The 25,231-nt window shown below is 21.3% G+C and overlaps 2 protein-coding genes across 3 annotated transcripts; both read left to right on the plus strand.

The window, feature by feature from the left end:
• Positions 1-532: 532 nt before the first annotated feature.
• On the plus strand, positions 533-15,673 carry LOC105361601 (uncharacterized). The gene is given in 8 exon segments (XM_011498851.1): positions 533-637; positions 9,511-9,747; positions 11,131-11,368; positions 11,586-11,722; positions 13,361-13,582; positions 15,121-15,303; positions 15,370-15,526; positions 15,529-15,673. Coding segments are annotated over 7 exon segments (1,191 nt in total). The 5' UTR covers positions 533-637; positions 9,511-9,618; the 3' UTR covers positions 15,654-15,673.
• Positions 15,674-18,939: 3,266 nt separating this feature from the next.
• On the plus strand, positions 18,940-23,758 carry LOC105361602 (cysteine and histidine-rich protein 1 homolog). Of its 2 annotated transcripts, none has more exons than XM_011498853.1 (6): positions 18,940-19,582; positions 21,981-22,219; positions 22,501-22,712; positions 22,816-22,949; positions 23,027-23,229; positions 23,455-23,758. In XM_011498853.1, exons 1-6 carry the CDS (start codon positions 19,250-19,252, stop codon positions 23,480-23,482), a joined length of 1,149 nt encoding a protein of 382 aa, XP_011497155.1. In that variant the 5' UTR covers positions 18,940-19,249; the 3' UTR covers positions 23,483-23,758. The 2 variants fall into 2 exon arrangements, with proteins under 2 accessions (XP_011497155.1, XP_011497154.1); XM_011498852.1 differs by having other exon boundaries at positions 18,941-19,582; positions 22,789-22,949.
• The last annotated feature ends 1,473 nt before the right edge of the window (positions 23,759-25,231 follow it).

Raw genomic sequence — 25,231 nt, forward strand, 5'->3', positions numbered from 1 at the left:
TATTTCTATTTTTATTGAGCTTATTACAATATGAAAGACCGATTAAAATGTATTTCATTTCAAATATAAATATTAATGAATTTTAATAAAAATAGTTAAAAATACATAAACTTTTAAAATATAATATATCCATTTAATTATTTTTAAGTTTCTATAATTATAGAAGTATATAAAAATATATTTTGTTCAAATATGAATATATTAGGATAATATTAGGAAAATATTAGGATCAAATATGGAACGAACAGTTTGAATTAATTTTTAAAATTATTTATTGTACATGAATAAAAAAAATTTTTTTCTCTTTGATCTTACACAATTTTTACATTTGATCGAAATTCTTATAGTACATTAAGCTTGTCCAGTTGTAAAAACCATTAAATTTGAACTTCTGTTGCGCAAGCCTACAAATGCACACTGTCCATTTTCTAGTGTAGTTACACTCTTTTTTATTTATATAATATGATGCAAAGTGATGAGTTGTATAATTCTAAAAATTAGTTTTAAGTATAACAGAATATTAATATTTTCATATTACTCAGAGGAAATGCAAGATTTTTAAGTATTTCATATAATATTAAGTTTATTAAATGATATGAAGCGGTAAACTTTTGAAGATGATTTCAACTTCACAGAGGTAAGGTTTTAAGATTACTATTATAATAGAATATATTTTTAAATAAATTGTTTTCTTGAATGTGAGATTATGACTATTTGCATTTTAATATTAGTTCTATAATATATAATATATTTTTGAACGTGTGATGAAACTGTCTAATGACAAAAACAATTTGCTTTTTGAATTTGTTAGATAATAATTCTCACATATCTTTAAGTAAAAAAAACAATTTTTTTTTAAATACAAAATGATTTTGCAATTTATGTGTGAATTTTTATTCTTTTTATTCTTTTGGGTTGAAAATATTTTAGGAAATATTAATGGATTAATAAGTGTATCATTGTATGTGATGTCAGAAAAAATATATTGTAGATATCCTAAAATAAAAAATATTTCAATATAATTTAGACTGTTATCGTGTTTAACTATTTTATATCTAAAATTTGATAAAAATTTATAAATATATCATAAATTTTTAGCCTTATTTCATCAAGAATTACATTACATATAATTGTGCAACTGTTAATAAATTTAATAACTATATTATTTTAACTCTAAATATTTATTTTATTCAAATATAATAAGTAATTCACAAAACAAGTTAGAATTTTCAATCTCATAAAGTTTATAACAAAAATTTTATTATTTTGTGTAACTGAAAAGTACCATATATAATGTAAATTGAAATATTTGTTTTACTTTTATATATTTTGGATATTGAATAAAATATTTATAGTTTATTTGCTTTTTACTTTTATGTACACTTTGTATCATAATTTAAAAATATTATTATGTAACATGTAAGTGAAAATTATACATTATCGATACATTTTAAGAATATTTAATCCGTTTATTTATGGCTTTTGCATATACAAAACAATATATAAAATTAATTTACTAAAATTTTTAATTTGATAAACTTTTGTCTTGGATATTATTAGTTCAATGAATAATTTAAAATAAATATTTTATTCTAAAGAAAGAAAGATAATAATATCATAAATAATTGAATCAAAACATATTGCTAAAATTACAGCATTTGTGTTCATTATACTTTAATATACAGTAATTGTATAATGGTAATATAAGAATACTCCTAATTGATTGTATTTAAAACGATTGATTATGTAAATTATTTTAGTTATTTGTGTAATTCTGAATCAGTCATGCAACAAAAGTAATTTTTATTTTTGAAATATCTGCACTATATTATATTCGATATCAAAACCAATTTAAAAAATTATATTATTACATGAAATCTAAGTTTTTTTTTTATTTGAATGTACAAAATCTAAATAAATATAAACAGCACATACGTCAATATAAATTATTTCAAAAGGCATATGAATTAATAATACCAAAAATCTAACGTTGTTTTTGAAGAACAAACATATGTATAACAGTAAGATATTTTAATAAAGAAAAAATAAATAAATAAAAAAATACAAAATATGTTTATATTGATATAATTTTCATATAATTGAAAAATTCATTTGTGGATTGGGATAAGTAAAAATTATATTTTATAAATTTTAACAAAAATACATTTTGTATTTTCTATAGATTATACATTCATTAATTAATTAAATTCTACATTATAAACTCATGTTATAAGTCTTAAATTATGTACAATGAAATATGGAAAACGAAGTGTTTGTGAAAATCAATATAGTTAAAAAATTATATAAAAGTATCATTTAAAGTACTCTTTATAATAAATATTCTATCCAATTATTAAATGTTTGAATATAAAATTACAAACATTAAAGTGAAATCAATTTCATATAGACAACAATATTTAGTTACATTATTTAAATATATTTTATGTAGATTATTTTGTTAATAGATTACAAAATAATATTTAATCAATGATATAAAAAATATAATTTTGCATTTTTTTCAATAAGCTTCAATTATACTTTTCAATAATTTTTATGTACATACATATTTCACATGCTTTTATATAATATAATTTGCATAAATAACTAAAAATAATTATAAAAATATGTTAAAAAAACATGTACTTCATATTGGTAATATATTTAGTGTGGGATAATATTTATTTTATCTGCAATAAAAATTGTATCGTTTTTAATAAAATGAGACTTCCAATTTTCGATATTGACTGGACACATTTATGTAGCAAATATCAAATGTGATGTCCAGGAATCCCTTTTGTAGAGACCAAATAGCAGTCAACATTCAAATTTTTTATTTATAATTTGTTTCTTCCTCTATTCTTACATATAGTTTATTCTTTATTTTAGTTTATTATTTACTCTTCCCATTGTAAAAATATTAAGATCTTTTACGCTTATTTCTGACACTATAAAATGTGAATATAAGTTAGCTGTAAATATGTTTGCTTATATACAAAAAGTCAACATCGTAATCTGAAAAGGTAAAAAAATCAAATGAACGAATAATAATAAATAAAATTATAGTTTCAAAGCACTTTTACAGTAATGTACAAAAATAATATTACATAATTAAGTTAAGTTAAAAGATATACTTTTCTAAAACTTAGGTAAAATAAAATGAATGCTTAAGATATAATGTTCTGTTATATAATAATGAATAGAAAAAAATTAATTTTTCAAATTTCAATTTATTTTAAAATGTATGTACAAATTACTATATTTATAAAAACTTTTATCAAAAGTATTAAAAATTCAAAAAAGTTATGGTACAAACTATTGTTTCCTTACAATATTATTGCAAATTAAACAATTATAGTTGCAAGGCTATAATTATTTTTACCACTTTTGTAAGTTCTAACATTCTATAAAATTTAATTGAATATAGTCGACAGATTTTTAATTTTGAAAATAAATTTAAAAGTATAAAAAATTATACTGTTATGGATATGTTAATCTATGAAAAATGTAAAAATATAATTTAAACATATTTTTCAAAGAAGCTCCAAGATTAATTTTCTTACATTAATTAAACGAAATATTTTGAAAAAATTTGGTTTAATATATCTTGATACATCTTAATTAAAGTATATAAATAGGTATATCAAAATTTAGAAAAAAATGTTAATCGTTCTTACTCATCTCTAAATTGAGTTTACAATAAAAGTGAATATGAAATACAAATTAATCTTCATATAATAAATCACCAATTAGCCATTCTTGTAATTTTAGAAGTAGTACTACTCAATACATGATATTTCAGATCAAAATTTTATTATAATTTTTTAAATAAAATTACTATTTGAAAATAATTTGTAATATAATAAAGTTTTTTTTTTAAATTCCAACATTAATATTGATTCTAATAAATAATTTATATTTCTAATAGAATTTAAAATTACTGAAACCAGTTCAATAGTATCTTAATCAGCTAGATTTGATGAGTATTTGTTTTATATTGCGATATCATAAAACCATAATAAAACTCAGTGATGCAATTATTTAATATATTTTTTCAAACCTATAGAAAATATTAAAAATTTTACTATTCCAAATGAAGAAAAAAAAATCAAATCAATTGCTAATTTACTTAAATCAATGGTAATTATGGACTCCTAAAATCTCATTATTAGATATAAGTATTAAAATATTAAAGATGGGTTTGTGAGTACAAAAAGATAATTAGCCAACATAAAACAATTTCTTTAGGTTATTTAGTGAAAATAAACGCCATTGCACTGATTACATTGTTAATTTTGCACATATAAATAAAATGAAAATAACTGCAAATTTTTCAGAGTTACCTAAAAGATAATGGTTATGATTGTTGAAAGAGTTCTGATATGTATAAAGAATTAACTTTTTATTAACTTATTATGGAAAACAATGAAAGTATATAAATATATTTTCTGCTAAGATTTGGACATTCTGAATTCTCTTCACCTATTTTCATATAATGAATCACAAATCACAATTAATCACAACATACAGTTTTGTATCAAGATAAATAATATAATATTTATGTTATCAGAACTAATCTGAATAATCTCAAAGTCACATTTTTTGTTGTAGCTTGATTATACTCTTAGCCAGACCGCAGTTTGTACATTTAAAATAATGATTTTATACAAAAAGATTCATTTACATATATAATCTAATGATTAAATAAATTACATAATCAAATTTGGTCTATTATATATTAAAGAATTATAGATAGTAAGAATTATATAATAGTCTATAATCCAAATAAAATAGGATGTTAGTAGAAAATCGATTTTTCCTTTAAAGTTTAAAATTTTAGATGGATCTTTAAATAAATTATTAAAATGTTCATATATGAACTAACCAAAATTCTTCATAAACATTATGTATGCTATTATATTTTACATTAATGTAGTGTGAAAGAAAATAATATAAATTAATTCTAATTATATATTCATAAAATAAAAATTAAAAGGTTATTCATTAATAATATATCGAAGTATTATTCAAGCAGTCTGCTCAATAGTATGGTTCGGTTTGTCAAATATGAATTTATTGTAATTATTTCTGTGATTTCTCAGAATTGTGATAAATATAAAATATTTTCACACCTTATACAGTTAACAATAGTAATTACAATGACATTTTAATTATTGTATTTACAAATATGTATATAATAGATGATCTGGTTAGCTTCTATTTATTTTATATTTAAGTTATAAACAGTAAAATTAAAAAAAAACTCACAATAAGAAACAATTTTATACAATTTTCTAGTTTAGAAAAAAAACAATTTGTATAAAAAATTTCATTTATATTAAAAAATATTATGAACCGTCAAAATTTTTTTTAATAAATTATAATTTTTCGATTTTTTCTGTACAATATGGTTACTGAATAGAATAGTTATTTCAACTGTAAATGATTAAGAAATTTCAAAGGTATCTACAACGCGAACAAAAATAAAATGAAAATATTATTAAATTATCTTATTACAAAATGAATAAAAATGTATTTAGTCAACCGTCATTGGAGAGCAATTAAATTGAAAGGAATCTAAAAAATAAATAATGACGAAGGAGTGTACCATAGCAGTTCACAATTATCAAATATTTTTACTTACTCAACATAATTTTAAATACAAAGCTAATCATTTTAAATGCAATTAAAAAATATCGTTACATGAAATTTGTAAAAACTTAATTCATAAGTATATTTTCATTCTATAGTAAATCCAACTTATCAAGGTGTAGCCACAAATCTACTATCGTACAAGGTACATTACTAACTTAAGATTAATACTATAAGTTATGCTTATAGTGAATTGTCGCTCATTGAATATTCTAAATCTAAATCTCTATTCATCTACTAAATAGCCTTTAAAGATTTATAGATACATTAGAATAATTTTTGTGTGCTTGCGCGCATGTATAATAATTGATAATAAAATTATATTAACTATAAATTTTTTCAAAGTAATAGTCCTTTTTAACATATCAATTAATTTTATTATTATTATTGGTATTTAATGAATTCATAATTTTATTAAGATATTCAGATTATTTGGATATTTCAAAGCAACAAATTTCCATACATTTGAAAATACTTTTGATCCTTACATAAATTATAATAATAAATTATCTAGTTACTTATCATTCATTGCTTGAAAATTTGGCAAAACATATAGAATTAATATTAATGTTTGAAATATCTACATTACATCTTTCTTGAGTAATCTTTGGTAAGACTGCTAATGTATAGAAATTTATTGGGAAAAGGATTATAAAAAAAATGAAGTTTGCAGGTATATAATCACTTTCGGAAATATTGATAACTGTCTAAAAATAGAAGTACCGGGCTAGGAGAGCCGAATATCTAGAGTTAGGTGTAAACTTCCAGATGGTGGAAGGGAGGATTGCGGGCAAGTGGACAGGATAGTACATGTATTCAATAATAAATGGATTTGGTATTTGTTTTAGTTTATTGTGATAATTGCATTAGTTGTATTATAATGATTTTTAGTTTATGCTTGAATGCCTTCGTTTCTTAAGTTTTCTATTGCTATTGCCACAGAGCTGTAATGTGCGTTGCATGTACAGGTAGAAGGACGTAGCCTTCTGGCCTCTATATGTAATGCACGTGGCAGTAGCTTGAATTTGCCTTGGTATTGTCTTATTGCTTACGTTGAAGGCTCTGCAGGTGCGCTTTTGGTGGCACTTCATTTTAGTCTGCAGATATTGCTGCGTACGGCGCCTCATAAGTATTTCTTGTGGGAGCTAAACTTGCCCCTTATGTGTTTGCAGATTGTGTGAGCTTGGTCGCTCTACAGTTCTTTACCTTGTGAGGCATATTGTGTATTATTATCGTTATTAAGGAATGGAACTTTACCTTATGAGCTCTACAGATTTTGTGCTCTTGATGGCAGCTAGTGATGTCTAGAGGTTGTGCCTCGTGCGGCAGCTTGTAGTTTATGTTTTGTGTTTTTCTGGCTATACCTCGTATTGTTTGCCGAGTTTGCCTCAAACGGCTCCTTATAGGTTGTGATTATGTTGTGCCTTGTGCACCACTGTTTCCTTGTTCCCTTTTCTTTGTCTTGCACTGCTGCGAGTGTATGATTTGATTTGCACTTATCTTGCACTTGTTATGAGTTGGATATGACTAGACTTTGCCTCTTAATTGGCCTTTGCTGTGTATGTCTACATTCTTGTTATTTGGCATTCCCTTGGAGAAGCAGCCTTGCCGGCTTCTCTGGTGACAAGAGACTCCACGTGCGCCTTGCTGGCGTCTTTCTTCAAGGCATTCCCTCGGCCACTGCGTGGCCTTTATGAATTTCCTGCTTCTTGGCGTTTCCAATCAGAGTGTTTCTTACTTGCAGTCGCACCATGAGAGGGGGACTTCTTTGGCACGTTCTCGCTTCACTATCCGAGCCACAAGTAGCTGGGTTTGACAACAGCGTATGCGTGCAATGTTGCCTTTTATCCCTTTTTTCGGATGTAAGACGAGGTGGTTTTTGCTTATATTTTTATGACTTGATTATGCCAGAAGTATTATGACTTGTCGTCGATAGATGCTTTGTGGCGAGGCCCTGTCAAATGTCACGTAACATTAGTTTTATGACTTGTTTTGCTGGACACTTGGAACTTTGTTCTCGCCAGATGTGTTTATGAATTGTATTTTCTTTAGATATTCGAAGTTTTGCTGAATTGTTTAGATTTAGTTAATCCGAGGCGCGTTTTGAATGTTATTTCTCGAGTCGTTGAGAATTCGCCTTTTTTGGAACTCTTATCTCGAAATTTCCAGATGTTTAATGAGCTGGGAGTTTTCTTACATTCTCGAACAATAACATTTGAAAAATACCTACGGTGTCATAGCAATGCCCCAACAATATTTATGTAGATAGTCACATATATTTATCTTATTTTATACAGTAGCAGATTTATAAAGTATTAATAGTCTTCTTATACTTCAATTTAATGTTCATATACCATTTAAAATTGAGTTTTCAAGATTACTGCTAAATATTTAATATTATTTTATTTTCTACTTGGATTACATTAAGAAAACAATTTTCTGTATATAAAATAGATTACTATTTTAATAATCGATTGAATTATTGTGAAATATACAAGCAGTTAAATAAGTATCGTTATTGTTGTTTTTTTAATATTATATAATCAATAATATATCTTGAATAATATTTTATAAGAAAGTTTATAGAATATATATACTTCTTACTTTTATTAACAAAATTAATTTTTAAATAATGTCCTTTTATTTTAAAATATGTTTCTCTTCTAAAAGCAATTCTATATGATTAACATAATTTACCATTTAGTAGAATTATATGTTTGAAATTTTCTCTATACACAAATAAAGAAATTTATTACAAAATAAGATTATATTGACCCAGCATATCTTGACTTTTAGATGAATGCCATACAAGTTAGAATTTATAAAATCATCATTATCAATTTTTTATTTAAATTTATTGATTCTAGTAATTCCCACATAATTTTAATAGAAGATTCTATAAAATTGTATCCACCAATAATATTGGTTATTCTTTATATCACAAAAAAAAATAAGAAAGATGTATTGAAATATAAAATATTACATATACAATTGTGAATATAAATCATAACATAAAATTAATAAAAAATAATATTTATTAATATAATTGAATAAGTATTATATATACATTTTAATATAATTTCTGTTACAAATAAAGCAATAAAACATTTAATTGTTTAATTTTTATATTTCAAATCAATACATATATATTTTTTATAATTGTACATTTAATCTTTTTATTTGAAAAATAATCATCTAATCCTCTAAAAATAAATAGAAGCTTTTTTAAAATCCAATTTAATTATTATTTTGCAATTAAAGATTTTATTAAATTTATTTTTATATTTAGTATATTATTACTAATCTGTTTACTAAATCCTTATGTTCTTTATAATTTTGAAAATTATATTAAAGCTGATTTAATATTTTAATAAACACAAAATTATTCTATATATATTTAATGTTTTTATTATTTACCTTGTATAAATAGTATAATATAGTTAGTAATACTAAATATTAAATATTAAAAATTTATCAAGAATTATTTCAAGAATTATTTTTTAAGATTAAAAAAAATTTAGGTTGATTAGAAAAATAAAAATAGAATTATTTATTATATGCTTCATAAGGCAGTATTATGCAAGTACGTAAGCCTGTTATTGTGAAATATTTAATTGATATTCGAAAAATATTCTGTCTCTTAAACATCATCTTTTTTAAATAAAAAATATCGACCCAAACTGATTAACTTATCTCATTTTCATCAGAGAAATTAAAAATCAAAGATATTTATGGCCGAAGTCGGAATAACTAATTAATTTATATATTATTCGATTACGCTAACTGATGTAATATTAATTATTACTTATTTTACAATATTAATTATATTACAATATTAATAATTACTTGTTTAAATCATAGAACAAACAGAAAAGTCGAAAAAAACATACATTAAAAAATGCTAAAAAATAAGTACTGGAAAAGTTGACAAGGTTTGCGAAAGTGACCGGCAAATTGGTTTTGCTTAAAATGGATTCTGTAGCTGTGACAGTACCACTTCGGCCACCAACAAAAAAAATGAAGAAACGCAAAGAACTAAATGCTCTCGCAACACCGCGCTCTATCACGAGGCGAAGTTCTGGCAAACGCAGTTCTCAGGTGTGTTATTTATTTCCACCCCTACAGGTATATATAAGACGCATGTATCAACTCGGTAGTTTGTAGTACCTGTATATGCAAGAAGCCTGTGAAAAACTTATAAATAATTTTATTAAAATTTATATATATTTAATTTATTATTATAATCTTCTTTATATATCAAAATCAAAATCCAATTTAGAAATAATATTCAATGGCGTCTAAATACTTTAAATTAATCGAATTATAAACTAAGTAGTTTTTAGATAAGTTTTTATTCATTTAACTCGTGCTTATATAATTGAATTAGAAATTTATACAATATAAATAAATATTTTCTAATAAAATTTATTAAAACTACACATTCTAAGTAGATATAATAAGATAGTTAATTTCAAATTTTATAATTCAATTTTTTATTAAATCAAAATATCAAACATTTGCATAACATCTCGAAAACGAATCGAAAATAATTATTTGTGTAATATTGTATAATAAAATACATTACGTATTGACTTGCCTTTTTAATTCAAGTAATAATTTAAATATCATACTAAAATAGTTTTAAAAAAATTAATTTTTATAAATAAGTAAATATTGTACAAATAACTAAAGAATTATTTATATTGAATCTATTAAAATTTCTAACTTTAATGATTTTGAATTTAAAAAAAAATAAATTGATTTTCTAATTTATTCGAGTATTTTACAAATTATAATTAAATATTAATAACAAAATATTAAAAATAATAATTTGCTTTTACTACTTTTACTACTATTTTTTAAATTTCTTGTAAAATAGATATAAATACTCAATAATAATCATTTTAATTGGAATTTTAAACAAATATAATAAATTATTTACATTTTTTTTAATATATGACTTCATGTGATTACTTTATTCTTTATGAAGACGTTTCCATTATTTTTCAAAACTACTTTAATTGTAAACATATATTTCAATTTTATAGTGACTTCTATATTAATTTGAATACTCTTATGGTAAAATAAAAATTATTTTCGTCAAACAAAAACAACATAAATTAATAAGTATTAAATTCAACTATTTTTTTTCTCTTATTTTTATGTATGCATATAAGCATTGCTAATGTGGATATAATATGGAAATAATTATAATTTCTGTTTTTACTATTGATAAATTGCTTTATAAAGTATTGGATAGTATTTTAAAGAATGTAATAGTCAGTGTACTTACTACTTTCCAGAAGTTTTGCCAAAATATAAAATAAAATTTATGAAGCTATATAATGCTTTACTTCACGCATTATACTTGCATTTATAATTGGCATTCGTTAAGTCTGACACTGTCCCATTCATGAATAGTTCAAAAGTTCAACAATGCAAAAGAAATAAAAAATATTTTTCCTATTTGTAATGGTGAAGGAATTACTGTCGGATAGCAGTGACAATCGTTCAGAGTATTGGAACGTATCGGCGATGCGCAGTGGAATGCGCAAAGTACAAGGTCATGAAGCAGACCATAATACTATTTACACAGCCATCTTTCGAGTGTGTGGTATTTTCTTGGCTAGTACAATCGTCCTCATTACAATTGTCCTTATATGGCTTTTTATCGATGTACGTCAACAACTTACCATTCTCAGAGTTGAACTCGACCAAGGTATGTAACAAAATTACTTAATCGATGAATTTTAGCCGATCACATGTCTTAATTTATGTTAGAAATCGACAAAGAAAAGCCTAATCAAGAAGACTAAAAGTTGATCAATAATTTCATATTACTTTACCTTTTTAATTATATAAATACTTTTCAATTAATAATTTGTACTTAACCAATATTATTTAGATGTGCTCATTTAAATATTTGAAAATTTCAGTGATTGCTGGGATTGAAGATATTCCTGATGCTCTACAAACATGTCATACCCTTGATAAGAATTTTAAATCTAATATAACTCATATTAATGCCGAAATTCAAAAGCTTAATGGATCAGTATATACTTTTTCAGAACAGGTAAGCTTTTATATATCTATATATTAAAATATAAGTATATTAATTTTAAATATGTTTAATTATAATTGATGTATTACAAATGGTATTAAGGAAATATTGTACAATTGAAAAAGGGATATTTTATCAATTCAACAACTTAAAATATTAATGTAAATTTATTAAAATATTATATATAATTTGCATTGGATTATATTGCATTCATAAAATAATATATCACAAAAATTCGTTCCTATAACATATTTGTGATGGAGAGTTTCTTTCCTCTTTCATTTCTTAAATTATATAAAATATATATATATCAATACAGCTAGTTTTATTTTAATCTCTAATATCTAAAATATTAAAAAAAATTTTTTAAATCAAGAATGTGTCTTAAAATACTTGGCTTATCTTATTAAAAATAAGCAATAAATATATTTATCTATTGTTTAATTTAATGTTGGTTTACTTAATTTTTTATGCAAATATTAGTATATTAACAAAATTGACTATAAAATTATAACATTACAATATTGTTATGTATAAATACAAATATTTAAATTTTATATTCAATTTTTCAAATTCAATCAATAAAAAAGTAATTTTTCTATTTAGATCTTATCTTTTTTCATATATTTTACCTTCAAAATCATTACTACCATGAAATAGTTATAAAAGCAAACATTTATACAAATTATCTATTCATAATATATTCATAATTTGTTATAAAGAAATTATATAAAACTTTTTTATTCATCGATTGTAAATACAGATATATTTTCTTATATTTTAAAATATTCTTGCACTTATGCTTTATTAAAACAAAATTAAATTTTTAATAATAAAAAAAACTTTATGTATAACAAATATAAAAAATGATGATTATTTATAATTAGTTACAAACAATGAAATTAAACATTGTTTTATTGGCAATAAATGTTTATTCAACATTCTTTTATTATTAATTATTATTTATATAAACGCAACAAATTATTATAGTTATTATACAAAAAAGGAGATAGATAAAATGATTGCTACTTGTATGCTAAAATAATTTTGGCATCTGAAGTAATTTGCTTTTGCACAAAATAATGTCACTTTCCTCGTCTTTTTGACACATAGTGTATCTAATGAATCTATATTATACTTACGGACAAAGTTTGGATACATCAACACAGTTTGGTGTCTTCTTATTTTTTCCTGCTTCTGAGGGAATGTTTTCCACATATTTAATATTAATAGTCCTATAGCTACAGGTATTCCAAAGGTAAAAGAAAAGTAAATGTGCAAAGTTTTATTCTCACAAATGTAGATACAGTAATCAATTTTTGTGAATTAATATTATCTTCTACATTGAATGTAAATTATAAATTTTACTAACAAAACTACAATTTACAAATGATTTTTAATATAATTTTATATTTTCTTAATAATATAAAGTATTTTTAGATCATTTTATGTTTATATTTATAAATATAAATATAAATCAACATTTAAATTTAAAAAAATTAATGAATTTTTGTTTAAATAATACATCAGGGAAATATTCAAATGTTCAATTATTATTATTCTGAATCTCATTTTCAAATATTACTTATCTTTAATAAATTATCTAATTTCATTCAATATATTCTGAAAAAATAATTTACTTTTTAATAGATATCCAGTCTACATCAGAAACTTCAACAAATACAAATATCACTGAAAGCAGCCCCAGAATTAACCAGCGTTCCAAATACAGTGAAAGCTCTGCAAAATAGTATTGGGGAATTAGAAATTAATATTCATGATTTACAAATAACAAATAAGATATTAAAGAATACTACATTAATTTTACAATACTCTCAAGATCAACAAATAAAAAACTTAATAAAAATTAAGGTAGTTTAACAACATAATATACATACTATACTATATATTAAAATTTTGATTAATATATAGATTTATAAAATTTTGTAAATAATAAATGAAAATTTAATTTAATTTAAAAATATAGTTAAAATAAAATCACAACAAAATATACTATATTAGATATATATTAAAAAATATTTTCAAATTAATAATGTTATTTATACAAAAATTTAAATTTAAAACTTTTACAATATAATATTTTATAAAATATTCATAAAACTATTGTTAAATTGAACTTAATTTATTCCATAATGAGTTATTTGAGACAAATTCCTGTATCTTTTTTTCTTTAAGTTGAATATTAAAGGAAGTAATTTCATTACTATTTTGGATTGATAATAATCAATATTATATATATTTAAAAAATTATTTAATATTCAGATTATTTTTACTTATATATGGGTATACAAAAAAAATGAAATTTAGAAATGTATCAGATTCAAAATTAAATATTTTTTTTTAAAAAAAAAAAAATATATATATATATATGTTAATAATGTATATCGTCTTAATATGACTTACTCTTTTGTATAAAATTAAGTTAAAGAACATTTATTAAATTAGGTGATCAATAAATTTAAACAGATATTGTTACTTTAATGTATTAAGAGTTATAAAATATATTGAAAGTGATTAATATATATTATAAACATTTTCAATATAATATATTATTGAATAATTATTATAATATTCAATATTCAATATTAAATGTTAATTTTAATATTCAATAATTCAAAAATATATGGCCTTTTGAAACAGTAAATAGATATAATTGCTGCAATTTACATAAGACCTAATTAAGAAAATATATTTTTCATAATCTTAGTAATTATTTTTTATTATCACATAAAATTTATTTCTTGAAAATCTTTGTAATCATTATTATATATAACTATTTTTTTAACATAATGAGTATAATATAATAATAATTCAATATAAATGTAAATATGATTTTTATTAATAATTTACCTTAAAAACTTGGTTCACCTTATAAGTAATATTTTATGTTAAAAGTATTTATTACTAATAATAACGATGTATTATATAATAAAGATATTACATCAAATTTTCAGCCTTAATATCTATTCTATTTATATTTTTGAATATAAAATTTATTTTCTAATTTTTTTATATGTAATTTCTTGAATTCTATGATTGCAAAACTGTTACATTAAATAATTTTATTTTAGAAATAAAGCAAGTGTATCATACATAAAATAAATATATAGTGTATATAAATAAATATAAATACATAATATACAGGAAATCATATTTAAAATATAAAATCATACATGATATATTAAATCAGTCAATTTATGTACTTTTGATTTTTTTAATCATTCTATAAATCGTAATTGATAGAAAAATTAAAAAATATTTTTTTTGTAATGATATTCTTATAAAATATTGGTGGTAGTTTAAAATAATATAGAATACATATTTCTGTATATAATTTATTTTTATATGAAAATAAAACTAATTAAAGTACTTATTTAAAATTTATTTAGAATGATTTGGGAAGATTACCGAACACAAGTCAATTATCTCAAAAGATTTCGAACAATGAGACATTTATAGAAAAAGATAAACTGTGGGAATTAATGGAAGAATTACAAAAAAATTTAACAAGCATTAATCGTACATTAACAATGAACATAATATGGACGCAAGAAGATTTATCTAATGATCATGTAATTTTTAAATATTTTCTTTGTATTTAAATAGAATAAATTAATAAAACATTTACTCTATTTCAGAAAAAAATAGTATTCTTCCAAGATGTGATACAGAATACTAATGCTCAAATACTTACATTCCAGCAAGAATGTATGAAAAAAAAAGACTATGAAATTCTTCAAAATTTAGTACAGTCATTATTAATTAGGGTTGATAAACTTTCAAGCAAAAAAGTGTATAAAAAAAACCACAACTATTAGAAGAAAAATACAATATCTCTCACAGTTCTAGCAATACATCTTTATCATTGATGCATATAAAAAGTGAAACTGTAAAAAATAAGTTGATCAAGCAATCTATCTAAAATTAATTTAAAAAATGTTATAGTATAAGTACAACTAAGTATATTAGAAAACTTCAAGTATGTAATAATTAATTTTTTAATAATAATTTAAATTAAACAATAATATATTTATTTTATAAATTTATGAACAAATTACATTAATATTTTATACCATAAATAAATTATATGGAAATAGCATTCGTAAATAATTTTAATGTAAAATATAAAGTATTTTGAAACAATTTATAAGTATTTTAATACGAATTTATATGTATTAATTTTAAATAAATGATAAAACAAATTAATATAATTATAAATTATTTGAATTACAATCACTGAATAAAATCGATGCATACATATACTGCTATATTATTAGAAATAAGTAATTAATTGTGATGTAATGAAAATGAACGTAGATTGTAAAGTTTATTGATTACAAGCGTAACTTGATCTAATGTTACTATAACTTTGAGTTTGTTTTAAAAAATATTTCTTCGTTCAATTTTATAAATCATTTATATAATATAAAAAAAATTGTAAAAATAAATTACATTGTACATCTAAAATATATATTCTACCTAAAGTCCATTCTTGTATACCAATTAAGAACTAATGTTTATCATATTAAATACTAATAAAATAAAGATTTTAGTAATAAATTAGTTTTAATAGTTTTATACATTACTAATATTTTGTTGTTTTCTTTTATTACTTTATAGTAATAAATAAATAAAATAAATATATTGATCAAAATAGTACATAACATAAATTTATTTATGTTACAGTTGGACATTTACATTATCTATTGAACCTTCGATGAATATAATGCAGTTCGATTTTAATATAAATTAATTACGATTAATATTTAATATGTATTAATTTACAGAATAATTACAACGAATAATATATTCAATATATGTAGAAAACAATTCAGCGATGTACAAAAATTGTAGCGTTATAATATTTGTTCTATATTAATACTTTTAAGTCATCAATGAAAATTAAAATTTGTGTTCTCAGTTTTTTAATCACTTTAATAACTTATGTAAATTTAATGTATAAGCAAAAATAAGTCATTTTTTTTAAATAAAATAAAAATTTCGACTGTTTTTTATATAATTTGTTATTCTAATATTTTAATGATGCATAAAGTTGAAATTTCTTTTATTTGCTATTATTCAAAATTAAAGAAACAATTTAGATATGTATTAAATTTTAATAATAGTATACAAAATAAGCTTTTTAAAAATATTAATTAAAAAAATCGTAAATCAAGACTAAAAATAATATTTAACAAAAATTACGAAATAATTATTTGAAAATGCTATATACACAAATCTTTCTATTACACTTTTATTAGTAATAAGTTTACATTCCACTTTAAATTAAAGTGCTAATACCAGTTATATTTTTTATCGTTTGATATGCTATAATGAATATTTAAAATTTTGGACACTTTAAATTATTTATAATATTTAATTATTTAAGTATTTTTATGTTAAAATATAAATTAATTTTATAGATTTGATTTTTTAACTATAAAAATAAATTATAAATTTCTTTTCTTTTCTACATCTTACTTTGCTAATAAACTCATTCAATTTATATATTAAATTACTTAATATATTATTAAATTTTTCAAATAATAAAAATATATAATTTGGTTTTTTTTAATTAATTCCAATATGATTTCTTTATAAAAATTTATCTACATTTTAGAAAGCATGAAATAATATTACCTAAATACTCTTCCTGTACAAAATGCAATTATAGTAATCGTAACTTTAAATCGAATTTTAGTTGTATTTTAATAATGAAGAAATTTTTTTAAGTATTAAATTTAAGTTAAGTGATTGTTAAGTAAAAACTTTTACCTTGTGGATGTTTTTGCTTAAATAAATCGTAGGATGTATATAAATTAGAATATATCTATATTTACACTTATAAAAATTGTATGAGCTTATTTATAAAATACCACAAAACTTTAATAAAAAAATAAAATTACAATTTTAATTATTTTCGAAAAATTGAATAGCATATTAATTAATATATATATTAAATAATCATTGTTTTAAACTTTTCATTAATTAAATTAAATTTTTTTTATCTGTTTACAATACTAATAATTTTTAATAATTGTTATTTTATTGAAACATTTATTATATTCCATTAATAATAAAAAATATATTGTTATACCCAATTAATAAATATTTAAATTTCTCTTTTAATTAAAACCAAATGAAACATTAGCCATAGGAATAAAAAAAAAGCTACAAGCATAATTGAACAAAAAAATTTTAATAGAATGCAAAAATTATTTATTACCTACATATGGTCACTTAAACCTTGAGTGTTCATTGGTTTTTTTGAATTTATAATTTGTTTATCTAATATAAACCATTTCATATATATAACATAAACTACCATCATTTTTCAAATTACCAATTTTTTTGAGATATTCTAAATTTAAGCCAATGATTTGTTTCTAAAAATATTATAAATTAAAATTTATATTTATTACCTAATTTAATATTATTTAAAAATATTAAATTCAATTTATCTACAAAAATCAATATTAAATTTATTATTTTAATATATTAAAAATATAAGAATCAATATAGACGTTTATTCTTATATTTCAAAAGCATTTTTAACTTTTAAATGTAAATATTTTTATACTTTATAAATAAATATATAAATCAATATTTGAAAATTAATTAAAAGTATGCTATATCAGCTATCCATATTATTTTTATCCTTTCATATTAAACTTTTTACATAGTAGAATTTAAAATTATTCCTTGATTATATTTAATTTTATTTTTCAATATTAAAGTTAATATTGTTAATAAAATAAAAATTGCTTTAAAAGTAAAAATAATCTTATTTGCTTTATATAATCATTTTTATACTAAATTTATATTCTATTCAGTTATGAATATTAGTTCATATTCAATATAAAATAAAAGCATGCAAAAATTATTCATAATTGATGATATCATTGCTAATAGATCAAATAAATTTATATTTGAACTAAAATTATTTAAATATATAATAACTTAATAATAACATGAAAATATAATAAGGGAATAAGCAATTAATATAAAGGAATAATAAAAATAAAAAATTTTTAAAAGAAAATGTAAATATACATTGCTAAAAATTTATTCTTTTTGACATCTGTGGAGTTTTTAATTATAACCAAGCAGAAAATATAATTGTACACATTTATAATTTCTCCCTTTTGTGCACATAAACTTTTCTTTCTCTCTCCCTCTCTCTGCCTCTTTCGCTCTATATATATATAAATATATATACACTTTAGGTCCATCTATCTACCTATATGTTCTTTGTCATTTGCTCTCTTTTTCTCTTGATTCCCCAGCACATCTCTTTCTCTTCTTTCTCTGAAACCTCTTAAGTTTGGTCAAAGATATAAGAGATTGAGGTCAAAACGATTTTATAAATTTCAGTAATATCAAAAAAGTGAAATTTAAAAAAAGATAGTTGTTATTAGAGTTTCGGAAGGCCTTATCGAAATCAACGAAGAAAGAAGTTAAGGAAGTTGAAATCACATATACACATACCATCACCTGTGTTAGTTGGAAAAAGCAGAAATGGCGGAATCGAGTAGTGAAGCAGCCTCATCAAGTGGAGGTAATATTGTAGTAGAGTCGACAACTGTGACAATGTCGAGCCCAGGTTCAGCTACTGGTACAGGAATGGAAGCTCCGTCTGTGTCACCCATTTGCGAGGAACTTGAAAAGCCCGAAGAATTTCTTGAGCCCGAACGCAAGCGACGTAAGTTCCCAGCGCTCCAGGCGGCCGGAGCTGTAGGTCAGGACGGCTTGCCCTTACCGGGAAAACCCGTGCAGAAGCTTGAGCATCGATTAGGTGGCATATTATGCTGTGTCGTTTGCTTCGATTTGCCGCGCGCTGCTGTTTATCAGGTATTCATAAACTAGTCTAATTTGATTTGATTTTTTATTAAACATCTTATATACATACTAGTTTTTATTTTAAGAAATTTTGTGCATATTTCTGTAGTAGTGAATCGTTTCTATATGAAAGTATGTAAATAACATAACCTAACTTTTAATTCCTTAATTGTATGTTATTAAATATCTATTTATGTATTAGCAATTTTTATTATTCAAATAATATCCATTTTATTATTTCCAAGCGGATGTATAAGCAAATGTGTTTTACAGTAGCGTTATTCTTAAATTACTTTAAATTAACCTTAAGTATTATTCCAATTAGTCTTATGCATGTTTGAACAATGTACATTATATTTAAACAAAAGCATATGTGTACAAACATGTATATTAAATATATTTATACATATACATAATATTTTAATTATCATTTAAATGTTAAAAAAAAAAAAAATAGGAAACTGATATATTAACACAAAACCATACCATCTAATTTTAATTTATAAACTGAGTCAACTCTAAATAAAAAGAAAATATTAAACAATTATTCAAATAGACCAGTTTATAAGATATAAATAACATTTATTTACGATTCACTGATCTATTTTTGGTAGTTGGGAATGGGAAATTTTCTTGATACATAAATAAATTTTTATTAATACAATAATTGTTTATATATTGTTGATAAAACTTTTTGAGTTAATTACTTGTATTTGTTCTATTTATAATAAATTACCCTAATTTGTCCTTAGAGTTTCATAAACTTAAATTTAGGCAAAAATAGTTTGTATAAACACTAAATTATATATTTATAAAATGAATTTTTTTATTTATATTATAATAATAAATTTTTATATTGTATATTATAAAAATTTTATTCCATTTCTTTAAAATGTAGAATTTCCAAATGAATTTTATATTGTTAAATACATATGTATATGGTATTTTCATTAAGAAATATAATAAAAAAGACCAAATATATTGTTTAATAATTGACTATCCAATTTATATAAAATCTAAATATAATATTATTTACTCTTAAGATTATGCTTAAAATTTAAGTAATGTATATGTTAATAAAAAATCATGAATATCAAATAAAATAGTTCTAAAACAAACTTGAAGAGTCGTAATGAACAATAATATATGTCCTACAAATTCTCTCATAAATATGATATATACATATGTATCACAATTTTTAAGTTAAATATAAGGTAAGTGAGTTTATATTAACATAATTTTTAACTAATAAAATATATTTTTCCCATTTAATAATAATTGTAATTTAATTTTGTATTGAAAATATTATATTGTTCATTCTAAATAAAATTATTCTTTAATTTTTTTCTTATATTGTATTTAAGGTATATTTAAAATCAACAATATTATTTATAATAAATATATAGTAATTTACATATATAATAATACATAGTAATTTCTTTAGCAAAACTTAAACGAAGTTGTTATATTTTCTATCTGAGAAATTGATATTACTTTAGTATATTACTTTAAATTCATATTTATTGTTTATTAAATTAAAAAAATTTAATTTATATATATATATATAATTTCACTAATTATCAGTCAATTTAGTTAATACATTTTTGATAATAACACTATATATTATAAACAATTTTATTTACGATTTCTTAATAAGTATATAATGTACATTATATTTAAAAATATATGAAGGTTAAGATTTTGCGTTAGTGTACATTAAATGACAATGCGAATATTAAAAATAAAGTGTATGTTATGTAGCGAAAGAATGAATGAAAAATAATTGATAAGGTGTTCATGAGATGGTATTTTTTTGTATTATCATGTAAGTCTAAAACTTTTTTAAATAAAATAAATTTAAAAGTGATTAATTATTTTAAGTCTATTTTCTGCCTCTCATAATATTTATCCTTTTTTATATTTACCCCTTCCTATATGTTCTTTGAAATTGAACATTTTTATGAAAAATTTATTCTTTAGCTTGTCACTTGACAAATAAAAGGAAGAATAAATGTATTTTACTTTTGGATTAACTAAGCTAAGCAAGATATTAATGATACCCATATTGTTTTGTGTTTCAGGTTATAAAACATCAAAGTAATGGTAATAAACATAATTTAATTTGAATACTATATGTTGATTTATGTCTCTTAATGGGTTTCCCAAAATTATGGGAGCAAAATAAACAATTAGCCCAATGTTTCTAAAATAAGTAGTAAGAAATCTTATTAGCGTGCTATCAATCACATTTCTATCATTAATTTTTATATTAGCAATTTAGTTTAAAAACTGAGTAACTTATTTAATTTGATGAGAATTAGTAAAATATTCATATCATTTGTTGAAAAATACTTTCTGTGTATCAAATATATTCTACTGAGATTTAAAGTACTTACATTAATGTTCGCAGTGTACTAATGGTCATTTAATGTGCGCTGGTTGCTTCACCCATGTCCTTGCTGATGCTAGACTTCGAGATGAGCTTGCAACATGTCCCAACTGCAGAATTGAGATTAGCAAGACTTCTGCATCTCGAAATCTTGCTGTTGAAAAAGCAGTTTCAGAATTACCAGCTGAATGTCAGTATTGTGCAAAAGAATTTCCAAGAAATTCATTAGAACGCCATGAAGAAACAATGTGTGAAGAAAGGTAAACTTTTAAAAATATTGTCAATAAAAGAATATTACAAATACTAAAAAAACTGTTACATAACTTTTATATATGAATACATTTTATTTAAATTATATTATAAAAATTATACTTAATGCAATTTTCTCTATTGTACAACATATTTCTTATATTTTGTTTATTATTGCTATTATGATAATTAATTATAATTTCTACACGCTCCATTTATTAATTTTAGCTTTAATACCATTATTAATATATTTCTTCTTAATTTTGTAATGTATAACATATTATGGTTGTAGGATATCAAGCTGTAAATATAACAGAATTGGATGTCCTTGGCGAGGTCCTAATCATGAACGTCCAGAGCATGAAGCACATTGTGTACATCCTCATCGTACAGGAGCTGATGTAATGGAGGCATTACGCGATATCGACGCGAAAAATTTAGAAGAACGTAAATTTTTTGACAATGTTTTTGATCTTCTTTCATATGAAAAAATTACTTTCAATGGTAATGTAATATAATTTCAATTTTTTTATATAATATTTAAATTATTAAATAAAATTAAGAATTTTTTAACATTCAGATTTACAAATGAAACCATATCGTACAGATGAATTTGTTCATAAATTATTTTATGAAACTTCACGATTTACTGCATTTAATAATCAGTGGGTAGTGACTGCACGAATAAATAATAGTCAACGAGATCCAACACAGAGTTCTGAACGTGATATGACTTATCAAGTATGTGCTAATCTCATAATAATTATTAAGGAGATTAATCTTTTAGATCATAAATTGCACTTAAACATTTCTTTCAGTTGATTCTAAAAACAAAGACCACTTGCCCTTTATCACTTCATTATCTTATTCTAAAAGGACCTTTCAGTGATATGAAGGTGCAATCCAGAATTCACAGATTTGATTTTACAGAGCAAGATAACGAAAGCCCATATTTACCTTTACCATTACCAGATACTGCTGAATGTAACAGACTTCTTGCTGCAAAAGCTATAAGTTTTCGGTAAGTAAAATCTATGTTAAATTTCTAAATTTTTTATTTATATATTTAAATTATTTGCATTTATATAATTATAGTTATATTAAGTTGCATTGCAAAAATTAGTTATATAGCAAATGGTATGTTATTAAAATTTGTATTATATAACTTAATGCATTTACAAATAGTTTATTATTTTTAATAAAATTATTTTTATTCTTTTTATATTTACATGTAAATTTTTTTCAGGCTTATTATGTTTCTGGCATCTAAGTAGCATGTTTTGAATGTATGATTCAATTGAAAAAACCAATCATAAAAGAATCTTTGATACATTCAATTCTTTGGACTTAATAAAGTTAATGCTGGCATATATTAATGAACTAGAAATTATGCTATACTTAAATATATTACGACATGACAATGATAATTAAAAATACTTTTTTATCATAAGTATAGAAAAAATTATGTAAATTTTGATTGTTATTAGACCATAAGCTTTTAACTAAAAAACGGTACGTAATATCAAAGAACAGATTATCAAAAATAATTATACATATATATATAAAATATATACATATTAATCACAATATTACAGAAAAGCTAATTTAATAAAATTTATTTTGTATTCGTTATGCTGATTTTATTATCGTTTTATCAAATGAAAAAATTTAATTTCATCATTAAAAAATTCGAAATTAATTTTTTAATTTACATATTTTATAAACATCGTTTTAACCAAACTACGACCACTATTTTATTCGATAATAAATTTATAACAATTATTGTACTCTAATTAGAAATAAACTATTTGCCTTACACATATGTATAAATAATAAATCATTTATTTACCTGCATTACAATAGCTATTTCTTTTTAACATATTTATTTTTCTTTAATTTTATATGAATATATATTAGTAAAGTGATTTATAATATAAATATTTATAAAAGAAAAATAATTTATAATAAGTATAATATAATAATAGAGATACAAAGTTTCAATTTTAAGAATTACAATTTTTTCATGTATTGTGTTACATGGTTTAATCAGAATATCAGGTTTAACAAGAAATAAAACAAATCAATATTTATAAAAAGATGTAAAAAATAATTAAGGAATTATATGAAAAAATTAAAGCTTCATTTATTTCTTTTTATATTGGAAGAATCTATTTAACTTACAAATTGAATATTTTATTTTTATATGTAAAAAAAATTTATATATATTTATATATAAATATATATAAAAATTAAATGTATTGTTAGTAACTTAAACAATATAAATTACATATTTATCTACAATTTTATATACATTCGTACTTAATTAATAATTAGCACATTGTACATAATTTAGAAATAAAAATATTTGAACACAATAATGGAATATACAAAATAATTACTTTTGTTTATTTAAAATTGTTATATAATCATTTAATGTTTTAATAAATTCAAACTATTAATCTGATTTGAAAGAAATATGAATTCCTATTTTACTTGTAAATATTGACTGAATTTGTAGTGAAACAAGTAGGTAATAGTGAATTTAACTGTAAATATCTTATTACATACTATATCAATTTATCTTTACGTTTAAATTATGAACTCACAAATTGAATTCGAACTCACGGATATTTATGAGACATTTTATGTTATATACAAATATTTCGTATTGAATGTAATATTTATCACATTTTTTCTTGATTGATACTGAAATTTCAAAAATAACTTTCGAAAACTATTATATAATATCATCCATTCATTTAAATTTAATTTTTAAATGATTTTTAATATTATTAATAATCTAACATAGATATTTTTAAAAATGTTTTTAATAACCGTGTATGATCTCGTAAATCTTAAATAGCAATAAATATAAATTATATTTCATGATAAAACAATTTTTTGTTGTTTGTCTTGCTTATAAGTATTTATGATATTACCTGTTCTTTTATGAAAATTTGAATTCATATTTTGTAGTTTGGAGTTGAAAATTAATAACATATTAGAATTTTATTAAATTTAAA

The sequence above is a fragment of the Ceratosolen solmsi genome, unplaced genomic scaffold (genome assembly GCF_000503995.2).
Source record: "Ceratosolen solmsi marchali unplaced genomic scaffold, CerSol_1.0 scaffold30, whole genome shotgun sequence".
NCBI classification, from domain to species: Eukaryota; Metazoa; Arthropoda; class Insecta; order Hymenoptera; family Agaonidae; genus Ceratosolen; species Ceratosolen solmsi.